The sequence below is a fragment of the Pezoporus wallicus genome, unplaced genomic scaffold (genome assembly GCF_028554395.1).
Source record: "Pezoporus wallicus isolate ANWC-B61680 ecotype Strahan unplaced genomic scaffold, APGP_CSIRO_Pwel_v1 contig_3710, whole genome shotgun sequence".
In the NCBI taxonomy this organism is placed as follows: Eukaryota; Metazoa; Chordata; class Aves; order Psittaciformes; family Psittacidae; genus Pezoporus; species Pezoporus wallicus.
Window position 1 is genome coordinate 492036 of NW_026640315.1, and position 27102 is coordinate 519137.

The following is a 27102-nucleotide window of genomic DNA, read 5'->3' on the forward strand; positions in this document are numbered from 1 at the left end:
ATTAGGCCATTGTGGGGATTTCTGCTCCTCATCAAACCAGGACTCAAACCCTGATGAGAGAAGATAGGAGGTCGTTTAGTCCATGATGGTTTTTCTGGCTCATCTAATAGCTTCCCCAGAAAAGAAACCATCTCTTGCTCTCAACATCGCCGAAATGGCGGGGAGGAAGGACAATCAGTGCTTTTCCAGATGCCGTGTGAGTAACATTAACAGTATGTGATAGTCCGTTAGCATGTCAGTAATTCCCTGTGATCCAGGCTGGGCTCTGCAGAAGGCAGAACCTCATGAAACCCTGGCTGGAAATAAACCCTCCGGCTGTGGGTACAGCCCGCTGATGCCCTTGCGTAACAGTCACCCGCAAATCCCGTTAGCAGGGGAAAGGGATCTGCTTGCAGCCTGCCCTGACTCTGCCAGGAAGAACGTTCCTATCAAGAAGCCTCGATGCATTCATCAGTAATGCCACTAATTGTGATAATTACAACCGCTGTCTGCAGGGAGAGAAAAACATCATCTTAAAAGAGCAAAAGCTTTTTGTCACAATAATCTCCTCTCGTCTTTGATCTCTGACGTGCTCCGTGGAGCGCTGGTGTGCAAGTCCTTGGGGTGGGGGTTTTGGGGGTGACTCAGTCCCCCCCATGGTGCTGGCTGATGGTCCCCGTTGGGTGATGGAGGGGACGGGGCTGGATGGGGTTCGCTCCATCAGCAAAGCTGGCTGATGGCTCCTGTTCCCCTTAGGTGGGCTCCTTCTTCATGATCAACCTCTGCCTGGTGGTGATAGCAACACAGTTCTCCGAGACGAAGCAGCGTGAGAGCCAGCTGATGAAGGAGCAGCGCGTGCGCTACCTGTCCAATGCCAGCACCCTCGCCAGCTTTTCAGAGCCAGGCAGCTGCTACGATGAACTCCTCAAGTACTTGGTTTACATTGTCCGTAAAGGCAGCAAGCAGCTCGTGGAGCTCTACCGGGTGGCGGGGGTGAGGATGGGTTTCCTCGCCAGCCCCACGAGCAAAGCAGGGTCTGACCGGCATGCCAGGAAGCACCGGAGGAGGAAGAGGTCCTCAGTGCACCACCTCATCCACCACCATCATCACCATCACCACCACTATCACCTGGGCAATGGGAACCTGCGGGCACCTCGTGCCAGCCCCGAGATCAGCGATGTGGAGACCAGCTCACTTCACAATGGGACCAACCGGTTGATGCTCCCCCCTACGGCATCAACTGCCCATGGGGCCCCCAGTGCTGCTCCCAGCAACACCGAGTCTGTCCACAGCATCTACCATGCTGACTGCCACTTCGAGCCGGTGCGCTGCCGATCATCCCTTCCACAGCCAGGCCTTGGCTTGCCAAGCCCTGAGGGGATCTCCAAGAACATTGTGGGCAGCAAAGTGTACCCCACGGTGCACCCCAGTACCTCCCATGAGATGCTGAAGGAGAAGAACCTTGGGGAGGCAGCGGTTGGTGGTGGGAGCAGCACCTTGACAAGCCTCAATATCCCACCGGGGCCGTACGGCACCATGCACAAGCTGCTGGAGACACAGAGCGCGGGTGAGCCTGGGGCTGGGTGTCAGTGTAGGGTTGCCTTATAGAAATACAAGCTGTGACCTGATTTATTTCTCTTTCTGCAGGGTTCTTTTCAGTCCACGTTACAGAGAAAGGCGATAGCTTTCCAGGTGAGGCCAACAGAAACCTTCTGACCTACCTAATGTGTTTTTATAGCCAAAATCAGCAGAGAGTTTTCAGCATCCTAGATTTCATACTTGCAAGGATCCAAGGGAAACTGATATTTTCATTGAACCCATTTTCTTTCCCATCCCCCAAATCAATTTATTCTGCAATTAATTTCTTCTCCCCAAAATAACAATCTGCAATTACAGGGATCACCACTTCCCAAATCAGCTGGACCTGGCCTCGACACTGGGCCTGGCTGCTTCCAAATGGTCACATTCCTTGCTGAAATGCAGGGGCTGGAGGTGGCTGCACTGCCCACCACTTGCTGCAGAGCCTGGGGATGGGCACCCTGCAGATCTGAGTCCCAGCACATCCCTGAGCACTGAGTAGCTCTGCTCCCTATGGCACACGAGGGTTGGGGAGATCAAGTGTCTGCTTTGCTCAATGGCAGTTGCAGATGCTGAGTATTAATAATCTGTGATTTGCTCAGGAAGCCCATAGCAGAGCCAGGCACTGAATGCAGCTTTCCTGGATCAGGGGTTTCATACCTTCACTGCTAGATGCTCTTTCCCCCTCCACATCCTGAGGTTTGGAAGCTTGGGCCAGTCTAATCCAAACCCTCTCAGCCTCCAAGCAGCATTTCTGGCCAGGCTTTCCCAGACACTGAATTCCTTTTCCATCCCACCGCAGTAGCATTGACCTTTCCAGGGAGGAGCTGTGCAGGGAAGAGACCAAGTCAGGTCCCCAGCCCAGAGACTGAGCACACAGAGCTGGGCTCTGAGTTGCTTTATCACTGGGGTTTTATTCTCACTGCTGCATGCTGCTGTGCAGGAGTCAAGCACGTGCTTTGCAGATAGCCTTTCCCCTTGGCCAGATGGTGGGATACGGGGGGAATATCCTGCTGGTATTGTCACCAGGGAGCCACCTGGCAGCTGGGAGCTGCTGTTGAGGGCAGCACATGGAGGGGGAAGCTGATGATTTCGGAGCAGCGGCAAACAGCGGGAGCAGGAAAGGAGGCTGCTACAGCAGTGCTGCTGATAATTACAGCCCAGAGCCTGCCAGGGCCAGAGAGATGATCACTTTCTCCTAGCCATAATGGCCGGAGGTGTAACAAGGTGAGCTTAGGGTCCTGGACAGCTCTATCTGCCTGGGGACAGCAAAGAGGGGAGAACTGTTACTAGGGAGAAGGCACTTGGGGAGCTCAGGTTTTGCCTAGGACTCTTTAACCCAGCAGGAGCCCTTTTCCCATTAGGAAATGCCTGTCGTGTCAAGGGCATCAGCTTGGTGCTAATGGGGACTGGGGGTTGCTCCTATGGCTGACGGGCTGCCATGCCCCTGCCCCACTGGCATTTCAGGGCCCTGCCAAAGCTCCTGCAAGATCTCCAGCCCCTGCACCAAGCTGGACGGTGGCTCCTGCAGCCCCGAGAGCTGTCCCTACTGCCTCAAGGCGCTGGCAAGTGAAGCCGAGCTGACGGACAACGAGACAGCCGACTCGGACAGCGATGGGGTCTACGAGTTCACGCAGGATGCTCACTACAGCGACCAGCGGGACCCGCAGCGGGGCAGAGCCCGCGCCAGGAGAGCAAGCCGGGTGCTGGCCTTCTGGCACATGGTGTGCGAGACCTTCCGCAAGATCGTGGACAGCAAGTATTTTGGCCGTGGCATCATGGTGGCCATTCTCATCAACACACTGAGCATGGGGATCGAGTACCATGAGCAGGTGAGTGCTGTAACAGTGGCTCTTGGCACAGCGGGGGTGTGAGCGGTGATGTGGGTCTGAATCCATCTGCCAGCGGGAGGGTGAAAGGCATTGGGATGCTGTAGGAAAGGTCTCAGGACAAAGCAGGGCTGGCTTTTTCTCTCTGAGTATGCTTTTAGCTTGCAGGCAGGGGCAGCAGCAATCACCCCAGCTGGCCAGCTGGTACCTGGCTATGTGACCTCCTGCATCCCAGCCCTGACAGAGATGTTCAGCACTGTGCTGAGATGGCCATCAGCATCATGCCCTGCTGGGTTCTGTGGTGCAGAGCCCAAGGAGAGGCACCAGCTGTTTGCCACTGGATTTGTGCCAGCCCAGCAGTGTTGGCTGCAGGCTCTGGGGTCAGTGCAGCAGCATGCAGGAAAGCCTATTGAATTTGTAGTCCCTGGAGAGGAGGTAACAAATTCCTTTGCTTCCCTGTGAACGCGCCAGCAATAGTCCAAAATAGACTCATCTCTGGCTATTCCTCTGCTTGATTATCTGAGTCCTTGCAGACAAGAGGCTGCCTCTGTTCCAGCCTCTCGCACACTTGTCACCTAGCAGAGCTTTTCGCTATATATAGTCATTAAGAAAAGGAGTTGCTACATTCCTCTTGAAACATCTCCATAAGGATGACAAGAGCTCTGCTTTCAGGGAGGCTTTTGCAGGGTCTGGTCTCATGAGGGTTTTGTGGCACGCTGCTGGCAGCATGCCTGGCATGGTGCCTCTGGTCCTGCTGCAGGCATCAGGTGGCTTGGTGCTGCAGGTGCTCACTTTGTATTTGGGGTGATGAGTTTATTAGCAGAGACGCTGAGATGCTGCAAAACCTTGTTAGGTACTCCTGCAATGTTCAAGGGCTCCCACTGACCAGCATGGTGCTGCTCCTGGGATGCCAGACATCTCCTCTCCCAGACAGATACAGCCACCCCTATCCCAGAGCTGGCCTTTGCTGGGACCTCCCTCATATCCTCAGCGGTGGCTTTTTACTCTTCTCCCTTCCTGGCATGTTTCATGTTTGCAGGGGCTCGTTGCATGCAGAGGTGTTTCTCCCACAGTGGCAGTGGTGGTGGCTGAAGATCGACCCCAAGTTCCTGTGTCCCGCTGTGGCATTAATGCCTCAATGACCGAACACCAGGGAGACATGGCTGTGCTCAATGTGTCCCTTCCAGCCAGCACCCTCTCCCTGATGTCCTAATACAGTCTGGCTGGCTACCCGTTGTTTTCAGTACACATTAAACAGCGATGCGCTCTCCAGTCCTGCAGGTTTCACCTTCATGTGCTGCCCTTGGTGGGAGCTCTGCAAGGGAGTGATTCCACCTTTATTTAATAATAGCAGGAAGATAATCTCCTAAGAACCTGGGGGGGAGGTGGCTCACAGGAACCAATGAACAATCATATTCCTTCCTTGGCTGAAGGGTGAAAGCAGATCCCCTGTGTCTGTTCAAGGCGGGGATTGTTAAGGTTTGTTGCCCTTTATCAGGAGCATCTTTGGGAGATGCTGGTGTAGGCTCCCACCCTACATGTACATCACCGTGCGGATGCGTGGCTGAGCAAGCTCCATCATCAAACACCCTAAAGGCAACACAGCTCCTTAATTCTTTGGCTTGTGGGAAATGGGGCAGCGGGATGCTGGCCTCTGCCCTGGCCAGTGGTGAGTCCCCAGCATTGCAGCTGGGTGGGAAGTGACAGATTTCTGTGGTGGTTTCCGGGTAAGAAGGTGAAAGGAGCAGATAAGCGTGGGGGGACTCCAGATGCTGTGGGTGGTTGCTTGCTTTGACGGTATTTTTGAAGCTACTACTGTTCCAGATTCCTTTCTCCCAGGCATTTGGAGTGAATAGCAGAGCTTGTTTTTATTAGTTCATCTGCTCAAAGTGGCAGCAGAGAGCAGAGAGGTGTTTTTCTGTAAATTCTGGAGGCTTATAGTCTGCAGTTTCATAATCTGACAGTTATGAGAGCAGGAATTAGAGGGAAGGAATGCTGGACCAGGCCTTGCTGCAGAGATTATAAACACTGAAATGCGACTTTTTTCTGCTAGAAGAGCGTGCAAGTGACGAGCCACGCCACATTTATCTTCATTGGCTGATGTTTGCAAAGATATGAGGGGGCTTGAAGAGTACTTGACTCCATGGTTTTCTATATTAAGCTCTCTGCTTATTTAATGAATATTACCATGAGCACTCTGGCACCCTGGGCTGTATTAGGATAAATGCTTCCAGGACATGTTTTAAGGTGCTATGTCAAAAGCCTTGTTTACCAGCACCTTTCTGGAGAGAAGAGGACACACTTGCACTAGAGAAGGATGTGCAGGACCCAGAGATGAGCTGCAGTGGCTCACCCTTGCCTGGCTGCATAGGGTGATTGTGGGCAACACCGTGTCCCCTCCAACCTTCATGGTTCCACATCAGTTCAATCCAGGGCATCTAAATTTTGGCTTCTTTCATGCATCTGGATCTGTGTCAAGCCTCCAGGTCAGGAAGGAAGGGAATCGATTGTAAGATAGTTTTGGTATCTCTTGCACCTCTTTTGAGTTGTTTCTTGTGAGTGCAGTGACTCAAAGACCTGTCCCATATCCAGGCAGCAGCTGGTGCTGCACCAGGGGCTCTGAGCATCATAGACCTATGCAAACTGATGCTGCACCCCAGCTGCTTCACTCCAGCTGTGGCCTTAATAGTGCAGCCCAACTCTTCTCTCTGGTGAAAGTTCTAATTTGGTGCTTCCCAGTATGAATCTGATTCATTAGGCTGTGATTCAGGAGGATGCTTACGCATGTGCATTCATCCCTCTGATCAACGAGACAGCATTATCCTGGACAACTTCCATCTGCTCCGGGCTCTTCCTGGGAGCTCACAAGGTCCCACACTCATGCACTGTCTTCTCTTCCTAGAGGTACCTCTACTTCCATGTTGGTACATATCCCATGTCTCTGTTTAACTCCATTACACATCTCTCCAGCCCTGTGCCAGCCACTCTTAGTCAAGAGATGAAAGCTTTGGCAGTGCAGTGAGGCTTTCCCTCCCTCGGTGTTTGCTGGCTTTGCCCAAAGCAGGGTTTGTAGCTAGCATCAACTTCATTCCTCAGTGCTACAGCTTCATAGGGTGCTCCCACGGCAGGAAAACGAGGTGCCCTATAGATTCGCACGTGCTGTATTCAATTAGCTCCTGCTTGAGCAGAAATTACTCTTATTAACAGATTGCTGTTGGAGACTGAAGGAGTCAAGTCAACGCTAATGGAAGTCATCAGAGCTGTTAATCACCAGGACTTCAAAAACCAGCTCTCTGTTTGTTACTGGGGGTAATTCTTTTTATAGACCTGAGGGGTTCTTCCGCTCCTCAGTGATTTGAAAGGGTTTATGAGGTCTTGTAGGAACTCGTGTGTGTTTTAATTGACTCACTCAAGAAGCTCTTCCAGCGTGCCAGGCAAAATACATGGGTACCACGGCCCTCATAGCCTTTTAAAATGGGCTGTGCCTATAAAGCAAACTTTATTCTGGCTCTGCAGACTGAATGATTGGAAAATAAAATGAGATTTCATGCAATTGGAAGGTGTATGGGTTTTTTTATCAGATAATTCAGTTCTCTGCATGCTTTAGTGATGAGCCTATGTGGATTCCTTGACATCTACTGAAGTTTTCTTCAGCTGCCTGGATGGGGAGATGTAAGCCTCAATCCTTTCCTGTTAATTTAGTTCAGAAGCTGGAAATACTTGGGCTGCCTTAGATCCTATCACTACAGCTGTTGTTTCAGGTGCCATCCATACCTTTATGTTATCTCTGCTCAGGCAATGCTGAGAAGGGATTTGAGCTCAGTGAAATAGGAAAATGATGTGTGTGCTTTCGAAACTTGCCTCATCCCCGTGAGGATGAAAAATCGCTGCTCTCTGCAGATAGCCGGGTGTTTTTCTGCTCCTTCTTTGATTATTGTGGTTGTTCCCCTTGGGTGAGAGCCAGCAAACTCAGCTCAAGCTTCTGGAGTATCCTCAGCTTGTACCAACAAATGTTTTCGTCTGTAAGTGCTCCTGATTGCTGATTGTTGGTGATTTCCCAGGGATAAGTCCATTTATTCACTGATTCTCCTGGGAGAGGTTGGTCCCAATGTGGTGATGCCCATGGCTTTGCCCTGCTGTCACAGATGCCCCTTCCCATCCTGCTCAGGCCCCAGTAGGAGCGAGGACAGGAGCCGAGCACTTTTTCCCTCGTCTCTGCTGGATTTCATCTCTTTGTTATAATTGGTTTTTTGCTGATGCTAGGAAACGATCAGCTTTTCCCCATTGGAAGCCTGTCAGCATTAGAGATAGCGTTACCAGCATCAGAAACCCCTGTTCAGCAGAACGGCACAGGAGCCCTACAGAGACAGCCTTTTTCTCTCTCTGTTTTTGTTTCCTCCCTCCCCCTGGTCCTTCTCAAGTACTAATGGGGAGATAAGTTTCCAACTTGGTTTAGATTAACTAGAAATAGAGGGCTTTAAATCTCAAGTACTTACAAGGTGTGACCAAGTGGAAATGCAGCTTTTGTTCCGCTTAAGCTCCTTCAAAACCTGGGCAGATGGATGAGCTACTTCATGTTTTTCTTGCATTTTCTGGGATAATACTAATCCAGAAATCTCGAGCTGAGAGAGATAAGGAGTTCAGGCAGGAATATCTGCTGTGCCTCTTGAGAGCAGTAAAGATTGCTCAGTGCCAGGGCTTGGGGGAGGTCTGCAGGTCCTGCTTCTGGTCCTGGGCAGGGGTGGTTCATGGCATTGTCCCTTCAGGGTTGGGTAATGAGTTTCTCCATCATGCTCAGGGCTTGTCCCCTTATTTGCACCCCAGGTTTGGGATGACGGAAGGCAGAGAGAAGTGCATGGGGACATGGCCACTTACAGGCAGTGAGGGCCAGGGAATTCATTTGTTGGCCATGGCTGCTCAATAAGGATGTGGTGGAGAGGAAGGTCTTGCATTGCACCAGAAGGAGCCATTTCCATGAGACTCAGCTCCTTCCTTCTGCACGTGTGGGTTGGGAAGGGACATCAACAGGGAAGAATGGTTGAAGGTGAGATCAGCAGCAGCGGTGGAAGGGGAGTCCCTCCTGTGCAGACAGCTCTGATATTTCCAAATGAAAAGCTGCTTTCATCCCTTTCTTGCAGCATTCCATTCAGCCCGTAAAAAAAAAATCTTCCTTTCCCATGCAGTGAAGGGATGAAACTGGACTTGTTCGCTTGTCTGTCAAAGTAATTTCCTTTTAATAAATGCCTTTAAATCCTGAACTTCCCAGCAGTCCTCCAGCCCACCGAGCAGCAAGCATGCTGCCCTTTCCTCCGGGAGGAGCAAAGCAAAACCCTCTGCTATCCTGCTGCTGTTTCCTTAAACCAGTTTGGCAAAGGATGAAAAGAGGGAGCATATCGGTCTATCAGGCTCTGATTAAACATGACTCAGGTTCACACTGCTGGACCCAGGACAATAGCTAAAGCCCAGTGCCTTTTAAGGAGCCCCAAAGACAATGAATGTAATCACTGAAAATATGTGTGGATTGGGTTTCTATTTATAAAGTAGCAAGTGGCTCTGGAGCTAAGAGGAGCTGTATTTACTGAAGGGAACCAAAGTGCTTTTCGGGATGGCTGTGGCTCAGTGGGTGCAAAAAGATAGAGGAAAAAATGTGGGTGCAATGAGGGCAGGGTATGCAGAAGGCTTGTTAGTTGACTGAGGACTCAGCCGTGAGCTATAAATGATGGGGAATCAGGTGTGAAAGCGGGCAAAGAAAGGGCGCTTCATTTTGTTAATTAATAGCTGCTTCCATTCATCAGAATTCCTTCTGTTTGGCCCCAAGATTCATGGTTTGGCTCCTGTTTTGAGGCAGACCCCATGTGTGTCTGCACCCACGAGGAGGGTGGTGAGGATCTTAATGGACCAGTGTCAGGTTGAAAATCACATCTTTGTGTGACCCATTTGATTCTTTTCTTATGTATATATATTTAAAAGTCTGCAAGTGATGAGTCAGTAAAATGTTGTTGGTGTTTCCTGTGAAATAGCTGAGGTCAGTATTTTCTTTCTGTGTTATTTTTCCTTGGTTGCCATGGTAATGATTTCAGAAGGGTTTTATTCTGCAGCCGTTTGAATGGGTTAGAAGTTTTCACTGTCTTCTGGATCCGCTCACAGAAGCAGAGCCCTCAGGATCGGGAGGGATCTGCCTCCTGGGCGGCCATCCCCATCTCTCCCTTTGTGCTGTGGTGAGACAGAGTGATTTTTCTATGTAATTTCATTGTTAGCAAGACAGAGAGGAAAGACCCTGGGGTGCTTGTGCTCTTTTGTGCTGACATCCCCTGGGGCAGGGGCTGGGCAAGACCAGGCTCAGCCACAGCCTGGAGCTCACTTCCTGGGCAAGGGGGAAATGGGGATGGATGGATCCATACCAAACATTCCCATGGCGATGATGATGATGATGAAGAGCCTGTGCCTTATGTGGGTCATGACTGGAGGAGGGCAGGAGCAGAAGCCTCGTAAACCCTGTGCACCATCTGCCAGGGCCCTTGGTTGCACTTGATCATACAGCAGGGTTTGTCTTTCAGGAACTGGGGAACACAGCCACCGGAGTTTGTGCTTTTAATAACCCCGGCTCCTGTTCTCACCTTTTTTCCCACTCATTGCCTGCAGCCATGCTTGCTCAGCAGACACCTTGGAGCCCGGGGCGCAGGAAGCAGTACCGTATGCCACTGTCTTGTGCCTAGGTGGAAATGAAGCACATCTTTCTGCCATTGGAAACCTCACTTATGAGCATGTACATCGCTTAAAGAAAAAAAGAGAAAGAAATGAGTTACAGCCTATTTCTGAATGCTGAAAAAGGGCAAGGCGCTAGTCTAGCACAGTGATACCCTTCAACACAACGTTTAGTATCTGGGGACATCCTCTCTTGCCTTTTCCTGTCCCCATAGCAGTGCCTGGCTTGGTGCCAGGCAGTCCTGCCCAAAGGCAGGGTGCAGAGCATCCCCTCCTCACCGGTGTGGTTCACACCCTGCCAGGCAGGGCTGTGTCCGGATGGGTGCTCGTGGCTCACCTCCTCCCCGCCGCCTTCGCTTGCCTCGTGGTGTTGATGGGAGATGCTGTGCTGTCTGCTCCTATTTTATGTGCTGCCACAGCTTGTCAATGTGCTGTTTGGTACATCAACAAATCGACACTACACAAACAGAGAGCTAACAGGGAATGATTTATCCAGGACACCACGTCTGTGTGTCCAGCAAGGCAAGATGTCTTGGAAACGGAAATCAGTATTTACCGAAGACTCATCAGAAGAGCTGGTGTTTTGTGACACAGCTGAATGGCACTTGCATCTTGCTCTTTCTGGGTATTGCTCATTTAATCGCAGGATGCTTTCCTTTTAACAAGTCGTTGCTGTTACTGACAAGAGAATTAGCAGACTCTTCTTTTAATGGGGAAGCTGAGGCAGATGTGCTGTAATTGGGGTGGTGGGAATCAGGGTGCTGCAAAGAAACCCCAGGCATCCCCACAAGATGCCCTTTCCAGTGCAGGTCCTGGAGGACTTTGTTTTCCAAGTAAGTCAAGGGAAGGATGCGACCTGCTCTGGCTGCCCCTCAGAGGGGAAAGCTGCTCTGTTCCTCCGCACCCAGCAAGGAACCGTGGAGAGGGTTTTGTGCCAGAAATCAGTGACTCTCCCAGGTGCATTACATCTACAGCTAGTCAATATTGTTTTGATTAGATGATTATTGTCAGAAAAAGGCAGTTTATCAAACTTGAAGCTTGGGAGGGGAGCTGTTTCAGTGATCTGGCTTTAAAAAGGAATAATTTATTGGAATAAGTTGTCTGAGGTATTTGAAATGTCCATTGGAACAGCTGGGGAACAAAAAGTTCCATGTTCTCTTCAAGCTGACTTTTTTTTATGTTTTTTAATTTCAGTTGATTTATGATAGAGAGCAAATGGGCAAGGGAATAGGGACTGAAACAGAGGAGAGCTTTCAAAGTTTTGGGTACAAAGTGTTCCACTTCGCCAGTTGTGAGATGCTGCATTCCTGTTTGGGATGGGATGACAATTTCCATCCCCATGGGAGAGAAAAACCACTTTCCTGCTGTATTGTAATGATGTCTAAGGAAAGATATCTTGGACATGTTTGTGGTTTCTCTAGAGCAGAAACATCTTATAAAGAGTCTTATTATCTATGTCTGCATGGAGTTCTGAGCTATCATTCTCAGAAATGTTTGAATCCCCAGTGCCTGGCTGTGATTCCTTTGGGCAGGATCATGATCTCGGCCCACCTCTGGTTTTACCTATAGTTCCCATTGGTGCTCATGGCAGGGGTCCCATGGACTGGCTGCAGTGATGTGTCCCTTAAGAGAATGTGGAGCTGTTGCAGGGGACTCATGAGCTTCCCTTGGGGACCCCCTGAGAGGGAGCAAGAGGCCTGGGGGAAGGAAGAGCGCTCCACAGCAAAAACCCTGCAAGGAATGCTCATCGCCCTGACTGAACTGCTTGGGGATGTGTTGTTTCCCAAAGCAAAATAGCTCCTCGATTTCAGGCGGGTCTGGTTGTGTCGTGCTTCCAGCAGATGCTCGCCTAGCCCTCCCCCAGCTCTGGTTCAGGAGATCACACTCTTCATTTTTATTGTGGGCATCCGATGTCTCGGATATTAAAAACTGTTTCCTGTGAGGGAAGTGGAGAAGCGCGTGCGGAGGAAGAGTGGGGGGCCAGGCGGCTTTTTTGGGACGAAGCAGGGGGAGATGGATGGATCTGGTGCTGCTGTGGGTGGCGAGCATCACCACCCATAGCACCAACACCCATAGCCCTTCTGTGCCAGTGCCAGGAGTATTTGGAGCTCTTGCGGGCTGCAAGGGATGTTTCATGGGCTGGTCATGGACCATCCAGCACATGCTGGGCATCCTGGAGCAGTTGCAGCATAAGCGCTGCTCCCCCCTGGCGCTCCCCACATTCCCCAACTGTGTCCTGCCAGTGCCTCCCATCCGGATTTATACATCCCAATAACATCTTCTACCCGAAGGTGCTCACAAAGTGCAAAGCTTCATTAATCCATGCTAATTGCACAGTATCCCTGCAGGGGCTGGTTGGGTTTTCCATGTCAGCCCCCATGGGGAAGGGATGCCACAGCTTGTGGGAGATGCCAGGCGCTGCTCACGCATCGAGGGATTTAACCAGGCTGTGCCTTTGGGGCCAGTTAGATTTGGCAGCGCGGTCACAGAGGGAGAACAGAGGGTAGAAATCAGCCTTTAGGGCCCAGGTTAGTGGTGATGATGGATGAGAAGGAAAGCTTCCAGGAACACATTTCCTTTCCAGCAGGATTGCTGCAGTAACGATAACAGCACAGCCTGCCTCAGTGCTGGGGCTCTCATGAATGAGTTGGCATTTTTTTGTGACTGATGTAGACTTTCAGCTATTTGAAATTGTCCTGAAGTGCAGCTTGACATAAGTTCTTGGCCTATTTATTACTTTGTGTCCGAGCGTTCCCATAGGTATATGATTTTTAAACCAGAGCTGAATTTAATATCGGAAGCTGGAGCACTTGTATCTTAGCTGTAGATCAGCGAGGAGGTGATTTGGGCTGTATGTTCGGGGTGTTTGTCAAACTCTAGCCAAGGGATCCATTCATCAGCGAGGATGTTTGAGCTATAGAAAGTGTTCAACACCACCCTTTTATTTAATAACTTTTTCTTTTCAATGCTGCTGTTTCCCCCTGTGTCACCACAAGCTCCCACCAGCATCAGTGCAAGTCCCAGGGATTATAGTACCATCAACCATCACACTGGGTTGGAAGAGCTTGAGCTGCACAGGCTTGGCCAGCTGTACGTGGAGACTACAACCCTGAGAAGGAAAGGGTTGAAAGCCTACATGGATTTATCTGTTTATTTGCCAGTATATATCAGTGAAGCCCTTGGTCACTGTAGTTTCCTGGGGCTCAAGCATTGACCTTGCCTCTGAGCCATCTCCTGTTGGTCTCAGTCACCTCATGCCAAACCCAACCACTTGTGCCATGGCATGGCAGCTCCTGATTGAAGCTGTATGAAGTTTTTGGCCAGCCACCAAGGTGTTTCATGTGAGTGGTGGGAGTAGTCAACAGCACGTGTTGTACATTGGCTTCTGCTCGTGGTATAGCTGCTGTGAATTAGCACATCTGGCCATAACCCACCATGGTGTTCAGGCACCTAAAGCTGCGTGTGGTTACATGTGGGGATTTAGAAGAGTACCTGGGTGAGTTAAGTGTCAAACTACCCCTAGGAGGAGTCATGCACCCACTGTGTGTAAGGTGCTTTGTGGCCTGTGCCAGCCCAATGCCCTGCGGGGCACCTCAGCGTGGCCGACATGACCCCCCAGATGGTTCCTGATGTTAATGAAGCCTTTAAACAGAAACATGGCAATTGCGGCTGCATGTTGGGGTTAGATGGGGAGAAGGGATCTGATGCTGCAGATTCTGTTTGCGCCTTTGCCACTGACTTGCCAGATCCTAAACAGATTACACCACCGTGTTTTGTCTTCTGCCATATGTTTTCCAATAATGCCCACCCACCTGTCGGGGAAAGCTCTGGGTGTCTGCAGGCATTGTTGGGAACACTCTGAAACGTGCTAGAAAAGCATGAAAGGTATTAATTTAGGTCTCACATTACCAGAAGTCTGTTTGTTAAGGGTTTTTCATACCTCTGTTTTTAGATTGCCAGGGTGGAATGCCAAGACTGGGCCTTCCTTCAGTAGCAGGGGTCTCCTGAGAATGGTTTTTTATTTGAGCCATTCCAGTTATGCAACCTCCAATCTCTGCTTCTGAAAAATCTTAGCTTACATCTTTGGATGAGATACTAAACAAAAATTCAGGCCTTAAAAGTGTATTTATGTGAGAAAACATCCCTCCTGCATAAGGCGACCTGATTTGGAGGATGTGAAAGTGTTAAGACTCGGTACATGCCGCTTCTGTGTAAACCTCCTGAGGTCTACTAATGCTGTGATTAAAGTGAAGTCCATGTCTGGATTTACCTGCTTGATTTACAATGGGTGTATAAGCCTTAAATACTCTGATAGTATTTTTCTTCTCTCTCCTGGGCTTGGAGTGAACTATTAGCATCGGCATCCCTACACTTGTGGTATTGGGGCTTGTGTTTCCAGGTATAATTTTGGATGTGGAGCTATGGTCCTTACTGTCTCCCTCTCCTCCCCTTCTTTCCCCAGCCAGAGGAGCTTACCAACGCCCTGGAGATCAGCAACATAGTCTTCACAAGCCTCTTTGCCCTGGAGATGCTATTGAAAGTCCTTGTTTATGGCCCTTTTGGCTACATTAAGAATCCATACAACATCTTTGATGGGATCATCGTGGTGATTAGGTACAAACATAGAGCTTTCTTTATGTGTGTTTCCCCTCATTTGACTGCTTAATTAAACAAAAAGTCATGGAGAGTAGGCATAAACACCTTCTCGTGACATTTTATACTTCTCTGCTGTAAATTAATGCCCTTAGACACAATTGCTAATACATATCTTGGGGTTATTTTATAGCCATTTTAGAGAGGCTCAAGCAGAAAGCTATCAGTCCCAATGTTCTGATGGCATCCAAATGGTACAACCAGCGTCCGATTAAGCAGCTCTCTGTTTTTTTGGCTTGTGCAAAGGCTGTAATTGCCCCTGCAGCTGCAGCCACTGATTTGCAGGAGTGTTTTTGACACTCTAGTGGGGCTCTGCTCTTTGCAAGCCTGGATGGAATCCAGTTTACCGGGGGCATTGGCAAGTGTGTCTCTGCCTGCTTGCCATCCCTTTTCTCTCTGAATTTCACCCTCCCTCTGCTTCCTCTCCTATGTGGCTCTGTCTCCTCATCCTTCAGTGACCTTTTCTTCCTCCTTAGTGTGTGGGAGATCGTGGGCCAGCAAGGCGGGGGGCTCTCAGTCCTGCGGACCTTTCGGCTTATGCGAGTTTTGAAGCTGGTCCGCTTCATGCCAGCCCTCCAGCGCCAGCTCGTAGTCCTCATGAAGACCATGGACAACGTGGCCACCTTCTGCATGTTGCTGATGCTCTTCATCTTCATCTTTAGGTGAGTGCTTCTGATTCCCCGTCCTGAGGTTGCTCTGGGTTTTCATGTAGGACTTTGTGGCAAGGTGAGGAGATGCAAGAGTCAATAGCAGGACATGGCTGAGCTGAATGGTCCCAGGAACAGCATCGCTGGCCAGCGCTGGCGGTGGCTTGCTGCCCTGCCTGAATTCTCTTAACTCTGGCCAAATGAGACATGTGTCTTTGCAAGATGATTTACAAGGGAAATCTTTCAGCTGGATAATTCCTTGACACCACCCCAAGACAGCAGTCCCATTACTTACAGCCTAGCAGAAAGCCTGGTGCTAAAAATATTGCCAAGAAGAGGGTGATGTTCCTAGAATAAAGTCAGCCCTGGTGGTGCTTGTGTTCTTGCATGGCCTCTTTAAGAAGTGGAAGTGTTAGAAATAGGCTTGGCATAACCCTGAGTTTTTGGATTTTGGGTTAGATTTTGAGAAGAACGTGTCTCCTTGTCACAGCCAGCTCTGGTGTTCCAGCAATCCAGGCTCCAGGAAGGCTGGAGAAAGCCAGTCTCTTCCATGGAATGATGTCCCATCTCCCTGTGAGACGCTTCACTCCAAACCCACCATTTTCAGCTGTGGTGCTCAGTAGAGCTGTGAATAAATTGATTATTCAGGTTACTTGATGAGAACAGGGGAAAGCAAATTATCCTTTAAGTATCAGACTAAAATGAAAAGTATTCTGTTTTCTTGTCAAAATTGAGAAAGCTGTTTCAGGTCCCCAGATATGTCTCATTCAGGCATTTCACAGAAACTCTTTTATGTCTTCCTAATTCAATTGAAGCATATTTTGCTGAAAATGTGTCATTGCAAAACAGAAAGTCAAAACATTTTGTTTAGGGAAATGTTGAAAGACAGTGTTTTGACTTAAAAGGAAAAACAAAGCAGAATTAAAAGGAGTGGGCATGCTTTTTGGTTGAAACTCAGAGGTCCTTCCCCATTCCAATTAACAAATTCACAACTGCGTGATCTTGAGGTGCGTTTTTCAGTGAAAAATGATTCCTCTTTAACAGAAAATAAAAGGAATTTCCCAAGTGGCATTAGGAGACAGTCAGCCCTGTTGTGTGGTTACTGGTTTGTACTGTGGTCCTCTTGTTGAGCCCCTGCTTTTCTTCCCACACAGCATCCTGGGGATGCACCTCTTTGGCTGTAAGTTCGCTTCAGAGCGAGATGGGGACACGCTGCCCGACAGGAAGAACTTTGACTCCTTGCTTTGGGCCATTGTCACCGTTTTCCAGGTACAGAATGGAAAATCACAGAATCAACCAGGTTGGAAAAGACCTTTAAGGTCATCAAGTCCAACCTTTACCTCAGGACTTCCACAACTTGTGTTTCGGGGGGGGGGCTGAAAGGGCTGGGCTTGTTTTCCAAAGCATCTAACAGAGCTTAGTGAAGCTCCCTGCCATGGAAGGGAGAGGACCCAAAACCAAAAGTACAGGATCATGGGGGGTTTCAGATTGTTTTCCAGGATAAATTGTAGAGCTCATGAGGAGGGGCTGCTGAGGCAGGAGGCACCTGTATTTGCAGGGTATGGGCTGGGTGGGTGACAGTAAGTGCAGAAGGTGGAGATGGAGAGGATGAGATCAGGACCACTTGCAGTGATGTTTTGACAAAGGACAGAACCTGGTTTCAGCCCATAATTAATATAGGCAGTTTGCACAGGTATCCAGCCGGGCTCAGAGGAAACAACACACAGTCCTCCAGCACCTCCATTTTCCTCATATCCATCCTCTGCAGATTTTGACCCAGGAAGACTGGAACAAGGTTCTTTACAATGGAATGGCTTCAACCTCCTCCTGGGCTGCTCTCTACTTCATTGCTCTCATGACGTTTGGGAATTATGTTCTCTTTAACCTGCTGGTGGCCATCCTGGTAGAGGGTTTCCAAACAGAGGTAATGTCCTCACACTCCTGCCTTTGTTTTCTTTTAAAGTTTCAGGTCCTCCAGACCCTGGAATTTGATTTCTGAGATGGACAGCAATGTGTTCACGGGATTGGTACATGAAAAAAGTGGGGGGAAGTACTAAGTCTTCTTTCTATTCTTTTTTCCTTCTTAGCCACGGTGCAGTTTAATACAGCAAGCCCTTTACACGAAGGGCTTAAAGGAAAAGCATTGTTAGCATTGATGCAGGAGTGGGAATTCAGCAGTGAGTCAGGCACTGCGGATGGCATGGCTGCTATGACAGTGTCTTTGAAACAGTTCTCACTGTGTTTGTCAGCCAGATTAAAAGCCCCTCCTGAAAACTTACGCAGACTGGTAAGAGATTAGTGACATGATTATCTTTTTTTGATGGTATGTGTTCATGGAGCTCTTCCTGTTCCCAGCCCTGCAATGCTGTGCACATTTTAAAGTACATGATTTCAGGTCTCTGCCATCTGCTTCACTGGGCTGCAAACTTCCATGAGACATCCCAGATTGCTGGAGGCTTTCATGGAAGGACAGGGGGGCACTTAGGTTTGAACCCAACCTATTTTTCATCCTACTGCCTTCCCAACTGTCCAACTCGGAGCAAGTGAGCATGTCCCCATGGTGGGGGACCTGAGATTCCCACCCGCTCTCTGCAAAGATTGACTGTCTATGAACATCAGCAAGGGGAGGGGACTTCAACACCCTGCCCAGGGTGCTGGAGAGGTAAATATAACCTGAAAGTGCTCGCTGGGATCTGCTCGTACAGGCTGTGCTTTTACACACTGTCCCTGATTTCTGTAAGCAGTCTGGGGTGACTAAATATTACTTAAGATTTATGGCTTGTGTATGATAATATCCTCCCACCCTATGAACGTCTCTGCACAGAACTATTTTTGTTATTATTACTATTATTTTTGGAGCACAGTTTGGAGGTAATGGAGTTGTATTGGGAGGTAGCAAGAAGAAATACTTCTTATTTCTTGTATCATCTCTCTCCATGTTGATGCTTTTCTAATTGTTATTGTTGTAGCTGTTTCTGTCTGTAAATCCCCTCCACATTTCAGCCGAAGGGAAGATCACTTCCAGGTTCTCCCAGGTAGCACAATGTTCCCTTGCCCAAGCAAGAAGAGGTACAAAGCTCCTTGTCTGCTTCTGATGATGGCTTTGAAACCGAACCTTTGTTCAGCCTAGCAAATTGATTCTCTGAAGGTCGACAAAGTGGGAGATCACCTGCTGCACCCGCTACGTGCAGAAAAGCATCCTCTAAATGCAGCAGCCTTTAAATGCAGCAACCCCTTTCCCAACCCCTGGTCCTCAAGGGAGGCTGACACCTCTGGTCCTTGGCTCAGCCTGGTTTTTCATGCTAGAGCATCCCATGCTCCCGCTCTGCCAGCCTGTTTCCCTCGGCAGCAATTTATCCCACGCTCGCTTGCGGCCAGCTGGTGCCATGGCACATCTCCCTGTAAACTCATGCCCTGGCTTAATGCACTGTGATTTGATTCCAATAACCATGCCCTTGAGGGGCTGTTTTCCCTGGAGTCAGGGGAACCGCCTGCAGCACTCCCCAGGTTTGCTTTTGGCTGTTTTTTTTTTGCTGCAGGGCTGCCCCATCCCTGCCCCTGCTTTCCTCTGCAGGATTTCTGTGTAAGCTGTAAATGTGCTTGAAGTGCAGTGTAAATCAGGGAGTAACTTCTGAGTCAGGGAAGCACCGAGACAGCCTGAAGGCAGGGATGCTTGTGCTGGTACCCAGAGGTGATTGAGGGAACCAGGATCCCTCAGTCGCCTCCAAAGATCAAACCCTTTCTGGCCAATTCTGCCCAACCAAGGCAATGTCTACGGACTTCAGTGATTCATAACTCTGATTATGGTGCTATTTTTTACCTTGGGCTTTGATTGTTTTATCTTTTGGGATTATTTTAATATTAATCTTTCTTCCACAACCTTGTTATTCTGTGTTCTCCACAGTTTTCTCATAAATTACAATGGGTTCAAGAGATCCCTTGACTCAAGCCAAGTTTCCCTCAGCAAACAGGGAGCAAACATCTGTTGGAGGTCAAGAGCCGGGTCTGGCCTTGCTGGTTTATGTTAATTCAGCTTGGCTGATGTGTAGCTTTGCAAACAGATCTCATCCTGGTTTTTGCTAGCCAGCACACAAAGGATCCTCTCCTAAGCAGAATGAATAGAGAGATCATCTCTCGCTGTAAACAAACCCCAGCGTCTCCCTCCCGTGATTGCACTTGACCGTTCTGAGTTGGGTTGTTGGATGTTTTCTTACATTCTCCTTCAGATTTCTGGCTGAAACACAACCCCAGGGCTGCTGCCTTTATCTCCTGGGTCCTTGAGTGCCTTTCCTCAATCTGCAAGCACCTCGTTAATTTTAGTGCATGGCTTTGCAGCCCCAGTTGCTAGGCAGCAGACGTATATAAGCAGTTGAGAAACAAAAAGGACCTGTTCCAAACTTTAAATACGGAGCAGTATTTTTGCAGTGTTGAGTTTCTTTTTCTTTGCCTTCCTTTCTATTCGGTCACTGGCCTCTCTGTAGCGAGAGGCACACAGAGGACTTTGTGTGGTTATTTTTGACTGCGTGTCCTCTGATTTAACTGGAGCTCTGTGCTGGTGTGGGGAAGGTGAGCAGGGGACTCCGTTTGATCAAGCTGCTAATTTGAGATTGCTGCCTGACCTCTTGGGTCCCTGCCCAGGGGATTTCTCTCTGAAGCAAAGAACGACTCCTCTTTGTGAGGCATAAAGCTCCTTTTCTAAGGGACTTTCTAACAATACTATCTCCAAAGTGTATTCTTCCATTGGTAATCCTCCCAGTTTTGTGTCCCGTTGTCTCTGGCCATCCTCCCTTGTGGATTTGTTCCTTCCCCTCCTTTGTGCCTCTTCCCTCCTTAGTACCACAGGTCCTCCAGCCCCTCCACGCTTTCCTCTGCAGAACATTGCCTGCTCTCTGGATGTAGCATACCTGGAGTAAGGACTTCTTCCGGGCTTCAACAGTCCTTTCTCCAGCAGCAGGGATTTTGAATGGTGTCTTTCTTGCATCCCTTACCTTTTGCATTCCTAACGGCTCTAGTGGGATTTTCCTTGTGAAAGAAAAGTCTTTCCATGTTTTTCAAAGCGTTTTCCATGTCTCTCTCTGTTACAACTCAAGACTTTAATTTAAGTGTTTATCACTAGCAAGGCACCATTGTCCAAACATCCAGACCCCAAAGCTGATCGGTCTTTCTTAAACTCTTCACCCCAGTCTAGAATGGAATGAGTTTTGTATCCTGTGTAGCAACCAGAGGAAAGACCCCTTGCCCCGCAGGCAAGCTGGTGAGACAACCCATGCCCTCCCACAGTGTGTAACCTGCTGAAGTATTGGAGCATTGGGAGAGCCACCCGTGAGGAAGGGGAAACACAATGAGATGAAAAATGGCCTGTGCTTTCCAAGCGGGTAGGGAGGGACTGACTTCTGGGGCTATGAGTTGATGCTGGGGCCACTTGTGTGGCAAAGCCCCGAAGGACAGGGCTGTGCCTCCTTGTCTGCTGTTCTCTGCCACGTTTGACCACCGCTCTGATTTAAACGGGTGTCTCCACTAACGGGGCTGAGGAGGAATCTGAACTCACAGCAGATTCCGGTGGCTTTCCTTAAATGAGGTATTTCACCTGACAGTAAGAGGACTAATGTTGTGTTAATCAAACATTCATTAAAAGCCTCCACTGCTGTTTAATGAAGGCGTCATAAATAAAGATCCCATTATGCAGCTGCAGAAAAAAAAAAAAGAATTTAAAAAAAAATCATGTTTTCAATAATTAGCTGGTGTTTCATTAGCACAATTATCACTTAGGAGATGAAGAAAGCTCTGTTTGAAACACTTAATTTAAAGGTAAGGCTGGTCCCTTCAAATGGCTTCACTCCATCTGAGATCTTCCAGCCCTTCCCTGTGCCAAGTGGAGTGGGTGTCCCAGCCCGGCTCTCCATCGCAGCCACATGCTGCTCCTCTCCCTTTCCCCTCTCCTTTCCTTCCTTTTCTCATGTGTTTTTTGATTCCCCATTCAATCCTACTGTTGAAACTGTGACAATTGAACCCCCCCTTCCCCTTCCTCCCCCTTTCCTCCCCCCGTTTCTCCTTCAGGAGATCTCCAAGCGAGAAGACGCGAGTGGGCAGTTAAGCTGTATTCAGCTGCCTGTCGACTCGTCGGGGGTATGTACACACAGCACATCCCACCACCCACCGTGGTTGTCTCTCTCGTGGTGCCTGGTCACATGCCGTGGTGCTGTTCTCATCGTAGTAGCTGTCATTCTTTTGGGGTTTGTTTGGGTGTTTTGGGGGTGGTTTTGGTTTCCTTTTTGTTGTCCTCATTTTCAAGTCAGCCCTGATTTCAAGTCCCTTCCTTCTCTGGGGGAGCCAGGTAAATTTAGGTGGGTGCTTTGGGGTGGCTTTAACACCTGCTCTCACCGACCCTTTCTGGATGCCTCCCCTGAGGAAGGTGCCCCATGGGGCTGTCACAGCACAGTCCCATCCCAGGGACCTCCCTAGGGGTGCAGATGGCTATGCTGAAGCACTCACACCATCATACAGGCAGAGGAGGGTGCCTGGGACTGAAGGGACCTGGAATCAAGCCTGTTTGTGGACACGTGTGTGTGAGAGCCCCGTGCTCAGCAGGACAGGGTTGGATGGTGGCATTGTGTCCCAGAAAGGCTGCCGGGGATGCTGGGATTGCCAGTGAGATGCTGCGCTACAGCACGGGTCAGGATGTGACATGGTCCCATTCAGGTCTGAGGAAGCTGTGGATCTCTGAAGTGCTGCACACCCCAAGCGTTACTCTTCTGCCACCCTCACCTTTCTCTTTATCACCCCCTTCCCTTTCTGTCCTTTCCAAGAAGTCTGACTTTTCCCTCAGCACAAAAACCCTTTCCCATCGTATCACGGTGTGTCAGTCCCTTTCGGTACAGGCCGGTTTAGCCATTGCACCATCTGGTCCATCTGGACGTACCCTCGTTTCCCAAAAGGATTTTAACTCCCTGTTCTCTCATAACCCCTTTTCTATCCAGAAAGGCAAACTGGGAGTGCAAGACCAGGTAACGGGCAGCAGCCCCGGCTGCGCGATGCTTGCCTGCACCATACTGAGTCTGGCACGTGGTGTTTCGGAGGGGATGCTTTCTGCCCTCCAGATGTGGGGTTTGGTGCTGGGGAAGGGGGTGGGAAGTCCTCACGTAGCTCTGCTTTTCCATCTCGGCACGCATCGTGCACCCTAAACCTTTCCTTTAGGCTGTTAAAGAACACTCCAGGAATACAAATCACATAAAATTCTTCCTGTTATTTATCCCTTTTTAATAACCCATTAGGGAGAATGAGTAATCCCTGGCAGGCCCACTGATGGGCTGAGCTGGGAGCCTCCACAGGGAGGGTACCTGGAGCCAGCTGGAGCCCCTGTTCATACGCAGACATGGTTTAGACTCCAGCAAAGCTCAGGCCAGCCTGACTTTACTGCTCCCCCTTGTAGTGTGCGTTCCTGACCTTCCCAGTCTGTGTCTTGCAGGATGAGCTTCCCTGAATAGCACAGAAGTCCTGGATCCTCAGGAGGGGAAGTTTTGAGCCAACACTTCACATCACACTCTCTTTTGCCTTAAAAACTGGGACTGAGAGTATTCAGTCCACCTGGAAAAAAATCCCCTAAACTGTTTAGTGACCCCATTGGGAGTATTAGGGCTCATCCCTCTGGGGTTTTGCTCAACAGAGGTACAGGGCACTGCACCTTGTGTCAGGTGCCAGCAATTCCTCCCATTCCATACTGGGGCGCCTCTGGGTTTTTACAACCAACAGGTACCCGAGCACCAAACCTCCACAGCGCTGGCCAGGACTCCTGGGGATGCAGCTTAGTGTTGGTGGGGTTTCCTGGGTCTCTACCAGCTGAAGTAGCTGAGGATCTGCTTGGCTTCTCTCATCCCAGCATCCTCCCTCCCTTGCCACTTATCCTCCATCGCGACGGGGCTTGGTGCCCTTTGCCAGAGCAGCGGTTTCAGCCTTGAATCCTCCTCTTTTGGATGGGTATCGTTCTGGCGAGCACCATTGCCCGTCAGGTGTATCCTGACTATACCACACCCTAAGCGCCTTTCTGCAGTGCCAATGGACAGAATCAGTGGGGTGCACAGGGACATCCCTAACCAGGTCCATGCCACAGAGCTCAGGCACCAGGCTGTGAGCAATGATAAACTTCTCTCCCTTCCCTTTGGGCACATGTCAGAGCAGGCAGCTCTTGCTCAACCCCAGTGTTTGAAATGCTACAGAGGAATCTAAATCCCACAAATGATACAGCATAAATCCCCAAAGCTTCTGCTTCTGTTGTGTGTCACAGCTGGGAGGGGAATGGCCACCCATGGCAGTCACTATCAGGTTCTGTGCTGGTGGGGCATCCATCGACATGTCCCCATTGGAAACTCAGGGTCCTTTGTGCCCTTTCTGAACCCTGGATTGCTTCATTGAAGCATCACTAGAAAGAGCTACACACAGGGAGTTTTAAGCCATGGTGCATAAATTGAGATGAATAGGGTCAACTTTTGCCCTGAAATTGCTCATCAGATGTCTGCTCTTCCCTAATATCTGCCCAGAATGCAATTCCAGCAGCAAAAACTCAGCAATGGTTGGTTTCTTTTTCCTGATCCCTTTCTGGGGCCGCGTTTGGAGCCAGAGGCAGTCTGTCTTCCTGGTAGGAGGTTAATTAGTCTGTGGTATAAATATGTGCATGCGTCATTTTGTGAAAGGTGATGTTGCATCGTGGTACGAAATTCAGTGGATCCGTAGGTGTGGTGTTGGAGACGGGAATATCCATTTTTTCAGAGGGGTTTCCGTGCATGGTGGCCCATCACCCTCCTTGCTGAAGCCCTTCTGTTTTGCCCCAGGGTGATGCTTCCAAGTCTGATTCGGAGGGGGATCTCTATCACCGCAGCCTGGAAGAGGAGGCAGGACTTAAGAAAAACTTGTCAAATCCAGCCTGTGAGTAACACCCCCAGGAGGTCAGGCCCTTCCACAGATACCTCGCTTTGCTGGGAAAACAATGTGTCCCAAAGGGAAAGGCCCTCCAGGAGAGAATGGTGTATTCCAAGCTGTGGCATGCTTGACGTTGCAGCAGGCTTGTGGCGTGGGGTGGGACTGTGGGATGCAGACAGAGAGACATGATGGCATTTGGGCTGTAATCTCCCTGCTGAGCCCATGGTCTGGGCATTCAGGGTGTCTCTGCAGAGGCATAAATGAAGGAACTGCAAAGAAGGAGGATGGAGGGAGTGAGCATGGGTAAGCAACAGCCCAGGGATGGAGCTGGTGGGTGTTGTTTGGAAGGTTAGGGGCAGCAGATGACAGCCTCCTCGCCCGTTGCGCCCAGTCCCGTTGGCACCTGATCCCATTCCTGATTTACATCCACCTGACAGGCTGAAGGATGGGCTCTCAGCTCTCCAGAAGTGTTTTTTATCCTCCTGACTCTTGGATTGGAGCCATCCCTGTGCAGCTTTGCCTGTCCATAGCAGAACATTGTAGATGTTCACTTTGAGGTGCAACACCTCAAACCCCTTGTATCTTCCAGTGATGGCCCTGACTGATTACCCAGAGCTGAAGAAGAGCCTGACCCCACCGCTCATCATACACACCGCTGCCACGCCGATGCCCATGCCCAAGAGTGCCATGTTCGGAGACTCAGCACAGGGCTACGAGTCCCGCCGGGCCAGCGGCGTCTCCATGGACCCCGCTGCCTACGAGCTCAAGTCCCCGGTACTCCCATCACCTCCTCCTGCGGATGCTCCGCACGTCCATTGGTCTTGTGGGGCTGTCCATTCATCCGCCCCAGCTGATGCAGCAGCAACGGGGCGGGTGGCACGGGGCTGATGCTCTCCCTGTCCTTCCCGCAGCCCAGTGCCCGCAGCTCCCCGCACAGCCCCTGGCGCGCCAGCAGCAGCTGGAACAGCCGCCGCTCCAGCTGGAACAGCATCGGCAGAGCCCCCAGCCTCAAGCGCCGAGGGCAGAGCGGAGAGCGCAGGTCCCTCCTCTCCGGGGAAGGGAAGGAGAGCTCGGAGGAAGGGGAGAGCTCGGATGAGGAGCGCTCCAGCCGGGCCGGCAGCTTCAATGGCTCTTTGCCTCAGCGCATGGAGTCGCTGGAAACAAAAGGCTCCTTCGACCTCCAGGATACTCTGCAGGTGCCTTCCCTGTACCGGACCAGCAGCATGCACAGCAGCCGAACCACCACCTCCGAGCACCAGGACTGCAATGGGAAGACCTCTCCGGGCCTGCTGCTGCACCAGCTCCACCTGGATGACCCCCGACAGGACTGTGATGATGGTGATGATGAAGGCAACATGGTAAGGCGATACCAAGTGCTTATTTTGGCCTTTTTTCCTTGTCAAAGTGATGCTTGTACTTGTCCCAGGAGAGCATGAGTGGGTGCAAAGCAATGGCCTGTGCAGGGACTAGGTCTCACCATCACCACCACGCCAGACTGAGTGCCCCAGAAGAACACCAGAAGGTCTTTGGGCTGTGAATGCCATCAGAAATAGAGCTGTCATCATATTAAGTATTTCAGCGCAGCATCAGCTGGTTCATGATGGAGAGATCAGGACAAAACTCCCCAGTTTCCACTAAAAGGTGCAGAGCAAAGGCTGTCTCCTGGAGGCATATCCAATACAATAGTTCGGTTGGATATGCTTTCCTGGTTTTATTTTTTCTTTAAGAAAAACCCAAACCAAGTAACTTTCCCTGCTCTCTAACCGTTATTCAGCTTTTTGCCCTCACACACAGCAGCAGACAATTTCTGTTGACATCCACAGGCAAGGAAAGGGCAGGGTTCAAGGCTCTGCATTAATTTCCATAGGAAAGAGGCATTAGGCCAATAAGTGTGTGTCTTTCAGGGGCTGAAAAGTGCCATTTAGGAAATATTAACTAAAAGGGCTGCAAGCAAAGGGGAGGGACAAGGGTCCCTGGCTCTTTTTCCATGTGAATGCTTGTGTATTAAGCGAATAAGAGGAATTTGTCTGCTTTTCCAAGGTGTTTTGCATGGCTGGATGAGAGGGGCTTGAGCTGGGCAGCAGGATGCTCGCAGTGCTGGCTGTCACACTTGTGTCCGGATGTCCCTGGGATGGTTTTGGGCTGTTTCCTGCTCTTTCCAGGTTACCTCTTTGTTTCACTTCACCTTGTTCTCAAGCTTAAACATCTGATCGTCTAATGTGTTATCCCAAGGGGTAACTCTTTCTGTCGGTGAAGCAGATGGCTTTTGGGTAGATCCATGTGATGGTAACCAGGGCAGTACTGAGAACAGGAAAGCTGTGCTTGTGGACATGATTTTACTGTATTTCATGGAGATTGTTGAATGAAAATGGAATGTGGAGCATGCAAAGGGGTGCAAAAGGCAGAGGTGACTCCAGAGAAGGAACAGGAGGAGGAAGAGGGTTAATGCTGGCAGGATGGAGTCACTAAGCCATGAACCACCTTTAAAAAAAAGCCATTATCCCATTACACCTATAGCATGGATGCTCAGCCTTGGATTTTTACTGGTTGTCTTAACCTGATTTTTAACCTTCATAAAATAAATTTAATTTTTGAGAAAAGGAGCAGTAATTATTTTTGGGAAAAGCGCAATTAAAAGTAATCAAGAGCCCATGCTCCTTATTGTTAGCTAGGGATTTCTTTTTTATGCTCCAGCATCTCCCTTTTCCAGATCATCTGGTCCAAACATCCCACAGGTTCTTTCCTATTCCCCACAAGCTCAGAATTCAGCAGCCTCCCTTGTGCTGTACATGGTGTGA

General features: G+C 49.8%; 1 protein-coding gene across 15 annotated transcripts in view; it reads left to right on the forward strand.

Annotated features, from left to right (window-relative positions):
* Positions 1–27102, forward strand: part of CACNA1G (calcium voltage-gated channel subunit alpha1 G) — a 138612-nt gene that overhangs the window by 60045 nt on the left and 51465 nt on the right. For 6 of the 15 annotated variants that reach the window (XM_057418408.1, XM_057418395.1, XM_057418400.1 and 3 more), the window contains exons 8-18: positions 736–1546; positions 1627–1671; positions 3025–3389; positions 14554–14705; positions 15221–15406; positions 16546–16660; positions 17160–17315; positions 21449–21517; positions 24217–24310; positions 24894–25078; positions 25216–25662. In XM_057418408.1, the coding sequence (XP_057274391.1) occupies positions 736–1546; positions 1627–1671; positions 3025–3389; positions 14554–14705; positions 15221–15406; positions 16546–16660; positions 17160–17315; positions 21449–21517; positions 24217–24310; positions 24894–25078; positions 25216–25662 (2625 nt within the window). Of the gene's footprint in view, positions 1–735; positions 1547–1626; positions 1672–3024; positions 3390–14553; positions 14706–15220; positions 15407–16545; positions 16661–17159; positions 17316–21448; positions 21518–22368; positions 22396–24216; positions 24311–24893; positions 25079–25215; positions 25663–27102 lie in introns of all 15 variants that reach the window. The other 9 variants (XM_057418393.1, XM_057418397.1, XM_057418394.1 and 6 more) reach the window with 3 other exon arrangements.